General features: G+C 40.2%; 1 protein-coding gene across 16 annotated transcripts in view; it reads right to left on the bottom strand.

Annotated features, from left to right (window-relative positions):
- Positions 1–14597, bottom strand: part of LOC130407577 (transcription factor 4-like) — a 130825-nt gene extending 116228 nt beyond the window's left edge. For 3 of the 16 annotated variants that reach the window (XM_056730612.1, XM_056730600.1, XM_056730607.1), the window contains exons 1-3: positions 12132–12338; positions 11855–11893; positions 10964–11036 (exon numbers count right to left, since the gene is read on the bottom strand). In XM_056730612.1, coding sequence (XP_056586590.1) covers positions 10964–11036; positions 11855–11893; positions 12132–12251 — 232 coding nt within the window. In that variant the 5' untranslated portion in view covers positions 12252–12338. Of the gene's footprint in view, positions 1–10963; positions 11037–11854; positions 11894–12131; positions 12341–12364; positions 12707–14376; positions 14450–14533 lie in introns of those variants that run through there. The other 13 variants (XM_056730614.1, XM_056730604.1, XM_056730608.1 and 10 more) reach the window with 9 other exon arrangements.
- Between the last annotated feature and the right edge of the window lie 632 nt (positions 14598–15229).

Raw genomic sequence — 15229 nt, forward strand, 5'->3', positions numbered from 1 at the left:
TACCAGACAAGCCAGATTTTTTCTTTATGTCCACAATAATCATCTTTTACATTGTACTCCATTCATTTTTATATATGACATGTTCGTGTGCTGCTAGGCTTCCCTCTGTGTAATAAATAAAGTGAAAGCATGTTGTGGACCCAACCAGAGGTGCATTTTCTACTAACGTGCTCTTTAAATAACAAAAAATATTGCACCATAGACCTCCTCAAACCTGGTCTAATGTCTAAAGGCGAAATATTTCTTGGTTATTTGAAGAGCGTTCACTTCATTAATTAAACTTAGGGAAGGGCAGCATGACAATAACATGTCAAATATAAAAATACATTCTCAGTTCCTCAAAATAGCAACGTGCCAAAATGCGCCAGAAAACTTTTTTTTTAGAAATGCATTTGCGAAAATGACTGTGTTGGGCTGAAACTGTGTTGGGCTGAAACTGTGTTGGGCTGAAACTAGAAAAAACACTTGTGCTGCAGCGCATTGCGCCGGGTGTACGATAGGGCCCATAATGTTTAGTTCTGAGGTGAACAATTCTGTCATCTCACAAAACCTCTTAAAGGTACAGAAACATGTAGCTCTTAGTGGAACACAAAAGAAGATATTTGGAGTAATGTTTCGGCGGTTTTGTGTTCGCACAACGGAAGTCAATGGGGTTCAGTGCGTTTCTACATCAACATTCTTCAAAATATCTTCTTTTGTGTTCTGAGGAAGAAAGAAACTCAGGTTTGGAGTTAATGATGAAAGGATTCAGATTTTTAAGTGAACTGTCCCTTTAAGAAGTCTTTATCGCCACAACATCACCGGAAAGACGTGAATCAAAATAAACCACATTATTTTTATAAAAAAACTCAAGCTTTTCTCCACTTTGCCACAGAAGAAGCATTTCTGGTTCCCCACAGAAGCATCCAGTCAAATTCTGTTTACATTATATATCATTTACAGAAAGATTCTGTGGATGTTTAAGGTTCTTTATGAAAGCATAAATTGATCTTCTATGGCATCATTAAGCACCTTTATTTTTAAGGGTGTGCAACAAAAAGTATGCTGCGAATCATTGTGAAAAATGTATTAAGGAAAAAGGGCCAAAATATAATTTATTCATTTTGATGCTGGAGTTAAATATGAATGAATGTTTTTAGTGTTGTGTAATCTTTAAAAGCAGACCTGTGCTGAGCCATGAAAGTGGTTTGACTGTACAGCACATGCCTCCTCTTGACCAGCCTGACACACACACACACAAACACACACACGCCAAGTGTCTACTTATCACAGTTAGTAACACAAAATAAAGAGAGCGAGAGAAAGAGATGCAAGAGGTGCATTAAAGTGTCTCAGGTCGCCAGCGAAAAGCCCACCACTCTCTCCTGTCCTCTCACTGCTACTGTACAAATAAAGGAAAAAAAAAACCAAAATAAATCTTAAAAAAAAGACATCACACAACACTATCCTGACATAAAACCCACATACAGCTTTAGCAAACCTGAAATAAAGTATAATGTTGCGTACAAGTCACAGGAACTACTTTTGTAACCATCAGAGTCTTAAAAAACCCATTAATTTAAACATCATCTTTTGTGTTTGACAAGAGGACAGAAGCTCATCTGCTTTAAAACCACATCAGACGCAGTGAAAACATTTAGACATTTAACAGACTCTTTTATCCAAAGTGACTTACAGAGAAGGAACAACAAAGGGATTTGTCAATAGTGCTTATAGCAAGATACTAGTGTTTCACAAAGCCAGAACAACACCGACTGAGAGAGTTTTAATAATGACCATATTAAAGTTAGAATTTTATTTGCATGCATTTGTTTAAAATAAGCTCTGCATTTACATATCATCTTTCTGTGACATATCAAACTTTAAGACTCAAGGTCGTGTAATTCACAGCGACAAGCGTTCTGTCGTCTTCTCTCTCTCGCTCATAACTCTCTCTCTCTCTCTCTCTCTCTCTCTTCTTTAGAGAATATCACAACAAACTGTACGTGTGAAAGCAGTTGTGTGTGTAAACAGGTAAACATCCACTCCGCTCATTTGCAAGAGCTTTAGCACGGTGAAAACAATTTGTGGCGTCTGAAAAACCCTTCGCAAATGAAGCTTGAAATATTTTCTTAAAGTGCCGATATGTTTCATTCACACTTCGGTTTCAAATGCGCTGAGGAGGCTGAGCAGGAGTTTTACTGCCAAACGCTGTTTTCCATCCCCACGCTCTCTCTCTCTCTCTCTCTCTCTCTCTCTCTCTGTGTCTCCTCCTCTCTCTCTCTCTCTCTCTCCATCATAAGGGTGGTGTGTTGTGTTTTCTCTCATATCGTTTCTGTTGTTAAGACTGCAGCACAAAACTATCAGACTCAATGTTCAGAACAACTCAGTTTACCATGCAGAGTGTGTGTGTGTGTCTGTGTGTGCGCGCGCGTGTGTGTGGCCAGCAGTGGAATTCTCTGCGTAATTAAGTCCACACACACCTGTGCGTCCAGACGCCATGGTGAACTCTGCACCTGTTACCGTGGAAACCAAGCGAACAGACAGGGAACTCCATAAGACCCCTGGAACAGCCCATCTGAGGATGGAGACGAACGTGTGTGTGTGAGAGAGAAACTCAATAAGACATAATATAAGTGTGTAATATAACTAGTGTTATGAGCCGGTTCCACAGACGTGACTTAGCCTAAATTAACTAAGGTTAAGTCCTAGCTCAGGCTATTTAAGTGGCTTTTTAAGATCGTCTGGCCAAAAAACACCACTGATGTGCATCTTGAGACAAAACAATGACACTGACACATTTAAAATCATGTCTTCAGTCTTTAGCCTTTTCTGTCAAACTCAAACTTTGTTAAAGTCCACCCGATCCGCTTCTGTCTATTATGTTTTTAACATTGAATTCAACATCACATTAAACTAAATAGAAAGCTCACTGCTCTTAATCTCATCAAATATATTTTTAAACCAGAGTAAGGGTTAAGGGTCACGCCCCTCGTATCCACTACTAATAATAAGAGCTTTATGCCATCCGTGTGTGTGTGTGTGTTTACACTCAGCAGATCTCCGTTTCTGCTTTTCACATTACACATCAGATCCTTCCCATCCATCACCTCAGCCAATCACATTCCTCCGTCCCTAACAGAGGAGAAAGAGGCCACGAGGCTCCGCCCCCCAGCCGCATGCACTACATAACAGAGCTCGCTTCATGACTGCACACCTGCAAAACTTTCAGAGGGAAAAAAACTGAGTGAGTGAGAAACAGCGGCCAAACAAAAGCCTTTCATGACAGAGAGAGAGAGAGAGAGAGAGAGAAAGAGAGACTGTGAGAAACACTAGTGTCTGGTTACATTCCTGCCTTTCTCTCTCTCTCTCTCTCTAACTCTCTAACTCTTAACAATGTAACATCTCATAAAATCAAAATCAAAAGAAATATAAATAATTTTGCATTAGGTTTAAATTAAATCGAAGTGTTTTTATTTTATGCACGACAAACACGTCCTCAGAGTGACACACAAGCGATCTTTTCTCATGACATTTGTGTTTTTGAGGAGTCTGCCGCAGTTCTTTTTCCCCGCGTGATTCCGGTGGATTTATTTCTGCCGCTCGCGTCACAACACACATGAAAACTGCTTGTGAAATACATGTTTACTGGAGGATTAGAGCTGTCGCTGAAGACGGACACTAAACCAGCCAAAACTGCAAAAATTTATAAAAACATACACGTACACATAAACAAAGATACTGCAAATGACTACACACACAAAGAACTGACGAAACGGAATGTCAATGTGGTGTGTCACACACACACACAAACACACACACAGTAGTCACACATACACAAAGACTGCCAGATGTTCAACTGCCTCTTAGGAGAATCAAGACAAGAGCTCGCCTCTCATTTTACACACACACACACACACACACACACACTTCAACCTGACACGTCCTGAAATTCCCATCATGCACCACACCATGTGAATCACTTCAGGAATTTGTATGTCGACGGCTTCAAATGCAAGCAAGGCCACATAAATCTGATCATTAAATGAATTCAAACTGGGATCATTTTAAAAATGTTCAGCTGTGATGAAGAACGCTTCTCACATCAGACCAGAGGAACAGACGCACGGATGCTGCTCACAAACACATTTACACGTAAAGACGTGCTGATAAGAACTCAGTGAACCCACAACGTCTTGTCAAGCACACACGGCCAACTAGAGATGCTTCTCACATTTAACACGGCTCGCTTTGACTGAGGAGAACTTCAAAATCTGAGCAGACACTTGGAGAACTCCATCACTCTGGTGGGTCGGCCATCGACAATCAATTACAATTCTGCAATCTTAAACTAAACATTAGGAATCTGATACGTGATAGAAAATGTACGTTCCTCACATCACATTTTCATACACGTGCACGTGTTATATGGACAGTTCACCCAAAAGTGAAAATTAAGTCATTTGCTTTTTTCTTAATAGAACAGAGGAAGATATTTGGAAAAATGTTAGCAACTGAGATTTCTGGGGCACCATTGACTCCCATAGTAGGACAAATTAAAACTGTATTCAAACTTCCCAGAGAACTGCTTGCTTTCCTAAATTCTCCAAAAAATCTCGATTTGTGGATAACGAAACACAAAATATACAATATTATCTTCTTTGATGATAGTAAATGATGTCCCAGAAATGAATGCTGACATTCGTCCGAATATCGTTCTGTGTATTCAAAAGAACAAATAATTTTTTACAGGTTTGAAAAACTTGAGGGTGAGTAAATGGTGACGGTATTTTAATTTTGTGTGAACTGTCCCTTTAACACGTGATACGCTGATGAATCAGATTTCTACATGCATAGAAAAACGGTGCTCATAAATATATTATTTAGCAAACCAGACAATAAGGAGGCTACGCTACCGTACAAGCTGATACCTTTTTACAACTTTCTGGGATACGCTAAGAGTCGGAATTGATGAGAATTGTTCAAACGATACCCAACAATATAAGTGTTCAAGTTCAAGTTCATTTATTTATAGAGCACAACTTAAAACAGCCACAAGACTGACCAAACGTAAAAAATCAAGAACACAGAAACGGAAATAAAAATGTAATTAAATTATAGACAAGAGGAAAACAGGTCAGCATTCATAGAGCGCAGAAATAAGCATAAAAAATTCAAAATAAAATTGAATAAAATTGTATTTTATTTTATTAAAACCCTTTAAGTGTGATGTGGATATAGCATGTAAGGTCACACCAGCGCTCGTGATATAGCTGAAAATAAATCACAGCTGTCTGGACATTATGGTATTAGGGTAGTGGCATGAACATCTCTCATCTGTAAGCCACTTTGGATAAAAGCATCTACTAAATGAATAAATATAGCAATGTGTTGACTACCATGTGACAACGTTATTGTACCGCGGTATCGGGGAAGTATTTTTCTGTCACGGCTCAGTAATTCAACTTCCTGTTTCTCTTTCCGAGGTCATGAACTCTGAACGCAATAACACAGCAAACAGACAACGACAGCTGAATGTTGAAGAAATACATCACAAACAAAACCAGTCCACATTAAATACAAATAATGACCACGTGACTCAGCGGAGAACAGTAAAACACACACGCACGCGCACGCACGCACACACACATTAGCCTCTGTCACTGCTCAATTACGGCAGCCATTACAGTGGCACATCTTACATCAGAACACTTGACAATCTCCAAACAAGTCAGGCGGTTTAATTAAAAGTTCTGTGTTTCAGTGCGCACCTCACCTGCCGTGATAATTACACACGGCTGCTGTTCTCCTGCCTTTATTTTCAGAAGGATAATTACACTTTTTTTTTTAATTCCTTCACCTTCGTTGCTGTGAGCAGGTGCGAGAAACGCAACCAGAAAACAAGGTGTGCTGTTCCCACCCCTGCACGCTAAATCACACGCCGCTTCACTGCGCGCTCACCCTGAGGAAACTCGTGTTGCTCGAGCGCTGCTCTTTCATTGCTCACCAGACTTCAGGGGACTCGCAGTTACGTCCCATTTGAGTATCGACGTCGTCCTGGGCGTTTCATGCATTTTAGCCGAAACGGTACTTTGGGGGACTGAGGACGCAAACTTGAAAACGGGTCGCAAAAACTTTTTGAAAACGCCGACGTTTTCGTTTGCATGTAAACTGCAGGACGGTACTTTCTGGAAAAGATGACGTCATGCGCATTACGCGCTCAGTTGCACGAGGATAGCCAAAACAATACGCCATGCTGCAAATATCAATATTATTGGAAATCTCAATATCAACTCAAATATCTCATCAAATTGACACAAATCCAGATTATTTTACATTTGTTTTACACCTCCGTACTCTTCAGGCAGAGCACAGGTAGGCATTTCCGAATCCGCTTTTGCTAATTTAACGCAGCGCGCCAGGCGCATACTCCAAAAGGGTTGTTCCTATTCTTGTAATGAGTCATGGGTGTGTTTTGGGTGAAAGATTAAATAATAAAACGGCAAATGCGCATACCCCGTGGCGCATTCGCTATTTTCATGGCAGAGTTTGCAAGAGCTAAGACTGAACGCAAATAACCAAAAAATATTGCGCAATTGACCTTAGACATTTCGTCAAAATAGCAACGCGTCAACAATGCACCTTAACACACCTCTTTTTAAGACCGGCACGCCCATGGGCGCACAAATGAGTGCAAGTGCATTTGCTAATTAAACAACTAAAAAATATATATTTTTTTGCTGTCAAAGAGCAACCAATGAGAAATCAGCATTTCCTCTGGGAAAAAAAGATATTCTATTGTTTATACAGAGACGTTTCTATAGGAGACACATGTTAGATCACTGGGCTCATTTTCTCAATTTGATCTCACGGCGGTCTGCGAGACATTAAATAAATCTCGTGTGATTTTTCAGTTCCACTCTCCTCATGGGAACACTCAGGAACCTTTTTGAAAACGGGCAGGGCTGATTTTCCAAAGGTCATTGTCAACAACAATGTTATATCCGCATCGCACGGTGGGCGTTTCCCATAGATGCCGTTACCCACAATGCACGGCGGTCTCATTGTTGCTTCACGAGAGTAGTGTCTTTAGTCAGCCTGTATTCGGATGCGGCGATTTCAACTCTGGACGGGTCGGATGGGAAATGACAGCGAGTTGAGTTCAGCCCGCGCGCCTCTGTGCAAAACAAATAAAACAATGAAATTAAATCACGGCGAATTTAACGCAACCGAGAGGCTCGCCGGAGCGCCGTAAGCAAATCTGACAGATGGAAAGCAGACTAGATTACCCATCACACACTAGATTACATCAGACCGGACTCCACTACCCAGACTAAACAAGACTCTAATGGAAACGCTCTCGTGACTCAATCTCACGTCAGGTGGCCTTAGCGCCGCTCACCAGATCACTGCATGAAAACAGGAAGTTCCTCCGGCTTCACTTCCTCTCTCTCCAAAACAACCGTAGTGCTGCTCGCTCGGCCCGTTCATCACAAACATCCATTAACATCTCATTTATCTGATCTATGTCGACACGTTTATCAAGGTTGTTTGGGAAACAAATTCATTATTTATGAAATGAAAAATATTTATGATATAAATATTTATATTTATGAAAAATAACTTCACCACAGAAAGTTAAAGTGAGTGAATGTAGATTTCAAGCCTTAACAACCCAAGCGCTGATCAACATGCGGCCGATGTTGCGTCTGCACCGACCCGAACACTTCAAGCACAAACGGCTTTAAGAGTCTCATTTCCAGGTCAAACACACACAGCGTGTGAGAGAACCGAGTCTTATCAAAGCAGCGCTGAGATAAAAGAAAACACACACACGCACGCGCAGACGTTTCATTGCAGAGGAAGTTCTTTACAGGACAAAACAATGTCAACAGCAAGAGAAAGACTCACGGCGAGCTCGACGGAGGCCCGTCTTCTTGTGTGAGACGCAAACAAGTTGAAAACAACACAAGCTATTGTGCCGTGTTCTGAGGACCAAAGTGATGGAAATCGCGAGAGGCCGGACTGTTAACAGAACATTAATGTCAAAAATGGATGACCCCCGGATTTAAAAAAACGGCTGCATTTCTAGCACGAAGAGAAAACAGCAGGTGCTTCACCTTGAACGTGTTTTGTCTCGATACCGACGTCAGTAATTCCGAATAATAAAGTTTAATTTTGTTTTTCACTCGTCGTTTGCCTGCAGTATATCACCACACAGCGTCACAGAAACATTTCTGTGTAGGCTGCCCATGTGGCCATGCATTATGGGTAACAGCAGCACCCTCTTATTTTACACAGAAAAACATAAAACCAAAGAGTAATTGTGTTTGAAATTCATTAATAAATTAATGCACATGTAGATCACTATAATACAAAGAATAGCCACAAAAATAAACGTCATTTGAAACGTTTTTAAATTGTAACATTATCAAATAAACAGTTTTATTTACTTTAAATCAACCATTTGCAGTTCTGTCGTGTTGTGTGAATTATATAATGTTATTTTTCTGAAATGATTGGAAATCTGTATTGGAATAATTCCTCATTTTAAATGAAAATTCCTTAAAATTTTCATAAGAGCCACATTAAGAAAAAATAATTTAGCCAGTTTCCACAATGCAGGAATTTAATTCTAAGTGATGTTTTCACTTCAGTCAACAGAATCCAAAATAGAGACCCCGCACAACACATTTAATATCAGATCCTGACAAACACAGAAACACTGGTATTTAAAGACGAAGCATCTCATTCCTCAATCAAATAAAACTGGAAAACATCCTTTTAAAAGATGCTAAAGGCATTCAATATCTATTGACCTCAATGTAAAAACAAAACAAATACGGAATAAATGAAATTTCCTACAAGAAATCACAAATATTTGTTTCTATTAAAGTGAGGTGAGCTCAGAAGCGGGCGTGTCGTTTTGGTGTCAACATCCAATCAGAGTTGACCTAATGGGCAGGGGGCGTGTCATCTGAACTAATAGTTTCTCTATTATAAATGAAACTAATTTTTTTCCCATCAAACCTCTGAACCTTTAAGTGACAAATGCTCAAATAAGACAAAATGTTGAAGATTCGTCTCAAATCATTCAACTGTATAAGATTTATTTGTATGTAATGTGGAATTTGTAACAGTTTAACCCTTTGAAGGAGGATTCCGAGATGTTTCAGGCTTTCAGAGCAGTAAAACAAAGAACCCCAAGGCCAAAACCATCGTGTCTCCCGTGAAGCGAAAGATCCAAACCCACTCAAACCCTGAAAATCTCACATTTATAAACAGGCAAATTATTAGCATTAGCAGGCAAATCGTACAATAATATTGCTATTAAAAGCTAAATCGCTCATTAATTCCTAATCTCAAGCACAATTAAAGGCTTTGATATTCTCTGCGTCTCTCCCCCTCACTGACGCTCCCGTCTTTTCTTCGGTGGTTCTGCCGGAGACGGAGTGAGACAAAGAGTTTCTCAGAGGTGATGGACTGTGGGAGGAGGAATCTCTCTCTCTCTCTTCATCTGTGCGCTTAACGCAATCGCTACCTTTTGATTGACAAGCATAACCAAAACACGGCGATGTAAATAGCAGCATGAAGCAGTCGGGCTGCACGCCCAACAAACGCTTTCCACGGGAGCGCCGCATTATTAAAATAACCCCACTTTTCAACGTGGCTTAATAAGCTACGCTCGTTACCGCAAAACAAACGTGCGCCATCCGGGCCTATATGCCGTCGGCCCGATTCTCAGAGACTGGCACGGGAAACGGGCACGCTTTAGAGACGCCACCCCGCCACACAAAGACGGAGAAGTGCCAGATACGGGTTTTAGCATCTTGGAGACGTTAAGCTTTCAGACGGATAAATACAACGTAAATTTAGCCCGGTGCCCACACGCTCCCGTGTTATTTATTTATTTAACGCGCGGTGTCTCTGCCTGTTTATTCCTCAACCATTCACACTTTATGAAACGTTTCCTTGCATCGCGTAGCCAACTGGAAGTTGCGTGGCAACAGACTAGCTGTAGTTTAGAGACCCCCCCACAACCCCGCCCGAGTTTCCGACAGCATAAAACTGCGACACAATTCAGGCAAAAGCTGAAGAACTGAGGGGCAAAGGCAGGGGAATGAGGGGGGGGCATGCAAATTACGGAACCCTAAACAACACTCAACACTGATGAAAACAATAGCAGGCATTGAATGCGGGCCGCGGCCGCAGAAACACTCTGTGCCCTCCATCTGTGCCTCCACATCATCATCATATCAGTGTGTGTTCCAAAACACGCAGTCGTCTATGTGTGCTTTCCATCCGGAGCGCCGGCCCTGAGGTCAAGGTCGTTTTTATGCGTCTTCGTAATTATTTATTCGTTTTATGCAGGAGACATTCATCAGAGGATAAATTTAATTCTGCTTTATCACACGCAGCACACCAAAAACCCAAACAGATTTTCCTGCGTCGCAACAAATGACATTACAACCTCCAATGCAATAAAATGTCACGTTTTATAAAAGATGCATTTTAACAACACGGATCTCTGCAGGTGTGGCGTCCATATTGCACGAATCCTTTCCGTGCAGAAAACAGCAGCGAGAGAAATCACAACAACATCATACGTCGCTCCGAACATCAACATCTGCCACAACAATCAAACTCGCATCACAAGAAAGACGCTAAATTCTCAAACCCGTGAACTGTGACTCTGTCGCATGCCAGCATGTCACACACACATATGCAGGGACACAAACACATCTGAAGTTTGGCCAGGACTGGTTTTAAAAGACACCCGGTCATGACGAGGTCACAAATACCACAACTTCCACTACACACACACACACGAGATATTTTTAGGCAAGCGTATAATTATTTTCTGACAAAAACTAAGGCCCCGTACGCCACGCAACATTTCCAGCAAATCCAACACGCTAACACAGTAAGTGCATTAACAGACAGGCAGCGCAAGTAAAACACGTTTCATTTTCTTTCGACATACTTGAAGCTGAGAAATGTCCACTGGCCAGAGACGTCGGTCCGTTCTTTCCACTGCCGACAGGAGGTGAAAACATCTACAACACAATCAAGGACAACAAATTAAAAAGGATAAAAAAACCACCCTAAATGACAGAATAAAAAACAAACACTGTTAACGGCATCTTATACACACTCTTCTCTTCTCTATTCTATTATATTATATACAACCATCACACAAAACATTAGGCAGTGTTATATGACATAATTCATGCTTTAATTTATTACATTTCAGACAGCTGACTAATCTACATAATCATTTTATATTATTAGCTGAAATATATTGTGTGCTTGCAGAGACCACATGTCACACTGTGCATTAATAGATCAAAATCAATAAGATACGATAATGACATAACACCTGTCCTGAGCAAATAAACCGTCCTGTCTGTCTGAAGAGTGACCGCAGCGGACACACACTGCTGGAATATTTCTAGAACTGTGGATTCATAAAAACTTCCCAAAAGCATTTCTCACATTTGTTTTTGACATTGGACCCTGATGAAAGACATCAGTTTTACCCTCATCTCACAAGCCCTTGTCAAGAAATCCTAAAGGAATGCCGGTGGAATTTCTATTATCATTTGGAAACAGTCCTAATGTGTTCAATACTTTGAAAAATCAAACAACATCCAAATGGAATGCATTTTTTTTTTACAGAATTTTCAGTGTATACAGCAGAAGACTATTTGACTATTATAGGATTTTTCTTTGGTCTCGTTGATAATATTGCGACGTATTTCTTTCCACTGGCATTTTGCGTTAGGATTTCATGAAGGAACAACACAACATTGACATGATCTATTGAAGAAATGAAATAAACACAAGAAAGACTGAATAAAGTGGGATATACTACCATTGGTGTGGGGAACATTTTCAAATCGTTGTTTCGCATCTACAAGACAACAGAATTACTAATGCAACATCACATCTATCAAATCCACAAAAAGCTTGTGCAACTTTTCTTTCAGTCAAATGCAATTACGCGGCACGGTCCGTGCGCAAAAGTCATCTGTTAAAACACTTCTGCACAAACGTGTGCGCAAAGAAACACAATGCACTGTGACAAAACCAAACAAAGTGTGAACATTGACCTATAGTTACAGCAAGGAGACGGACAGAAAGTGTCTTACCGCGCTGAAATCCAGTAAATCGCTAAGTTCCTTATCCGACCCCAACGCGGCCATTCTCTGATGATGGTGATGATGATGGTGATGATGCATTTTAGAAATATCACATAAACCTAAAAACATGGAAACAGATCGCAGTGAGAAAACACCCGATCCAGGAGGAGCGAGTCTGATCTTCAGAGAAACACACACGCGCGCGCAAGCACACACACACACACACACACACACTCACTCACAAACACGCGCGCGCGGACGGACCCACGGAACGATCGAGCGCAAAAAAATCCACTTTGCGCGAAAAGCCGAGCCGGATCAGATGAACATTGCGAGACGTGAGGTGAAATTCACGGCAGGTATCCGGCGGCGCGCGAGACTCAGGTGGATAAAGTCTCCCCAAGTGTCCCTCCGGAGCTCCAACAATCCGATATCGAGAAACTAAACGAATAACTGCACGGAAACGTGGCTTAGATAAACAGCTAGATGTCTTTCTGATGCCTCGCAGTCGGTGTTTTCATTCACGGGACTGTGAACTAAACGTGAAGCTTCCTTGGGCTCGCCGGAGATCTTTGCGCACCGGATCACTGTGCGCGTACAGCCACCTACTGTAGAGCTCTCCATCCATACATGCATACATACATACGTACGTACACTACCTGTCAGACTGGAATATAACAGAGAAAAAGAGGACTTTCTGTGTCTAAAGATTATATTAAAAGTTGAACAAGATATCATTCGCGTTAAACTGGATATTATTATTCTTTGGTGTGTAACGTAATTTCTGAAAGTCATTTACTACACAACATTATTAAAAAATGGTCAACAACATCTTAATATATATTTTTCTGTTTAAAACAATCAAAAAACTATGGAAAATGTGGCCAAATGCGAATGTTGATTTCTAAATATTTTAAATCATTATCATGTTGACAGAACTACCCACCAGAATAAAGGCCCGTGATAAGACTACATGGCGATAACACAAAGCACATAACACAGCACATTTTTTCTTATGGTTGCAAAGATGATCTGACTGACAGTGGAGATGTGAAGTCCACCTGTAATTCTGCTGAAGATGTCATTAAAGGAATCATTCGGTCCAAAACCTCTGTGCATGTGGTTGTAAATCTCAATGTGTTTCTTTCTTCAGTAGAAGACAAATGAGGATATTTGGAGAAATGTTCCAGTGGTTAATGAAAGTCAATGGGGTTCAACGTTGGTTAAGTTCTTTCAAATATCTTCTTTTTTTTTGTGTTATGCAGAATACAGGTTTAGAATGATATGACGGTGAGTAAATGATGAATTTCCATTCTTTCTTGAACTGTCCCTTTAAATACTTGTGATATTACGACATTGTTTGAAATAAACAGGACAGGGGCCTTTCTGTCTTCAAAGTTTTCTCTTATTTCATACTACATCTGTGTTACTTCAATGTGTTACTTTAAATGGCATTATTGGTATAGTTGCTTTTTACTTTATTTATATTTATGCCGTGGGGCAAGACAAGTATTTTCCCCTCATCCCTCACCCTAATGCCCAATCCTGAATTTTGATTTCCAATGAAGGTCAAACTTGATCAGACCGTTCAACAGAAATATAAAAACCACACAAGGATCCCAAACAAACTAATGATCAATATCTCTGTGATAGGTCTCACGGAATGTTCGTTTATCAAAAATTAATTTTGTGTGTGATCATCATTACAGACACATTTTAAAGAGGCAGATACAAACACAGATCGCTTACAGTCTATTTAAGTACGTTTTTTTCCTCGTTTAGTTTTGCACAGTAAACATGTTTATAAACATGTGTGTCCCTTTAAATAGGAAATACATACAGACTTGGCTCACAATGGAGAGAACTATACTATGAGAAGAATAAATGCCATAATGTGAAATGTGTCATCACTTCCTGTTTGGATGCAACGCCCCCTGGTGGTTTTTGAAATTGATTAGGGTTAAGTATCATTATTATGCTAATTATTCTTTATGAAAATGTTGGTAAACGATCTTCAGGAAATAAAACTCATTCAATTTCCTTCAAATTCGTTGATGGCCTGAAGGAGACACGTCCCAAATATTGTGATATTAAGGCATTGCTTTTTATATTTCATTTTTATCTTTGAGTGTGATGAATGCATATGGCTTCCATCAAAAAAGACTTACCGCATGTTTCTAAACAAACAACTGAGACGTGGCAGAAATTGAACCTTTTTGAGTGAAGACAAACTGTAATAATGTGGAAGACAGACCTCAATGTTCAGATGTTTAGCTTCATCTCTGATGGGTGATGATGAAACCGCACGTCCCTCTCTCTTCGTTCTCCTTTCAAAAGCCGACACATTTTCTTTCAATGAAATCTGCCAGCAACAAAGTGAAATCAGAAATCTGTGGGAGTTGATGTTTTACCTGTGTACCTTCTTGAGGTGTCTTCAACCAATCAGAATTCAGGGTGTCGTTTACGAGGTCACACACCTGCCGGGCAACATCGGCTGAAATAAAAGAGCACAGATGCTCTAGCTCTCCGGGTACATTAGAACCTTCCTGATTTATTAAAGCACACTGAGCAATTTCATCATTAACACTTTTTTTTTGAAACCATATACTTATGCTTTAACATGTCTTCTTGTATTTCTTTGAAGTCCAATAAAAAATGATATATGTATATATACTTATACTTTCCCACTGTAGTATTTCTAGAAAGACTCGAGAACATTATTACACATTATCTTAACATCACATTCACAACTTGTGTTTGTGTCAGTATTCAGAACCGCTTATTCAGACCGTAACATTATTGTCTTATTAGAATCGAACCATAACAAGAGAGCAGAAATAAAACAAAAGCCAGCGAAGGGTAAAGCCACGGGGAAGAGAATTACAACGCTCACATGTGATTGGATGAATCAGGTTGCAGCTGTGGAAACAAAGAGCCGTGTGGATACTGATTGTGAAACACAAACTTCACAAACATCACGTGAGAGTATCACAGTTATTTATCCTGATTTAACTTCACACCACAGTTAGAAATCTATTCTTTTTAGTTTAGAAAGTTCGGTCACATGGGTTTTGTATTTCAGTGTCCGGTGTCTTAATTCTAAAACA

The sequence above is a fragment of the Triplophysa dalaica genome, chromosome 19 (genome assembly GCF_015846415.1).
Source record: "Triplophysa dalaica isolate WHDGS20190420 chromosome 19, ASM1584641v1, whole genome shotgun sequence".
NCBI classification, from domain to species: Eukaryota; Metazoa; Chordata; class Actinopteri; order Cypriniformes; family Nemacheilidae; genus Triplophysa; species Triplophysa dalaica.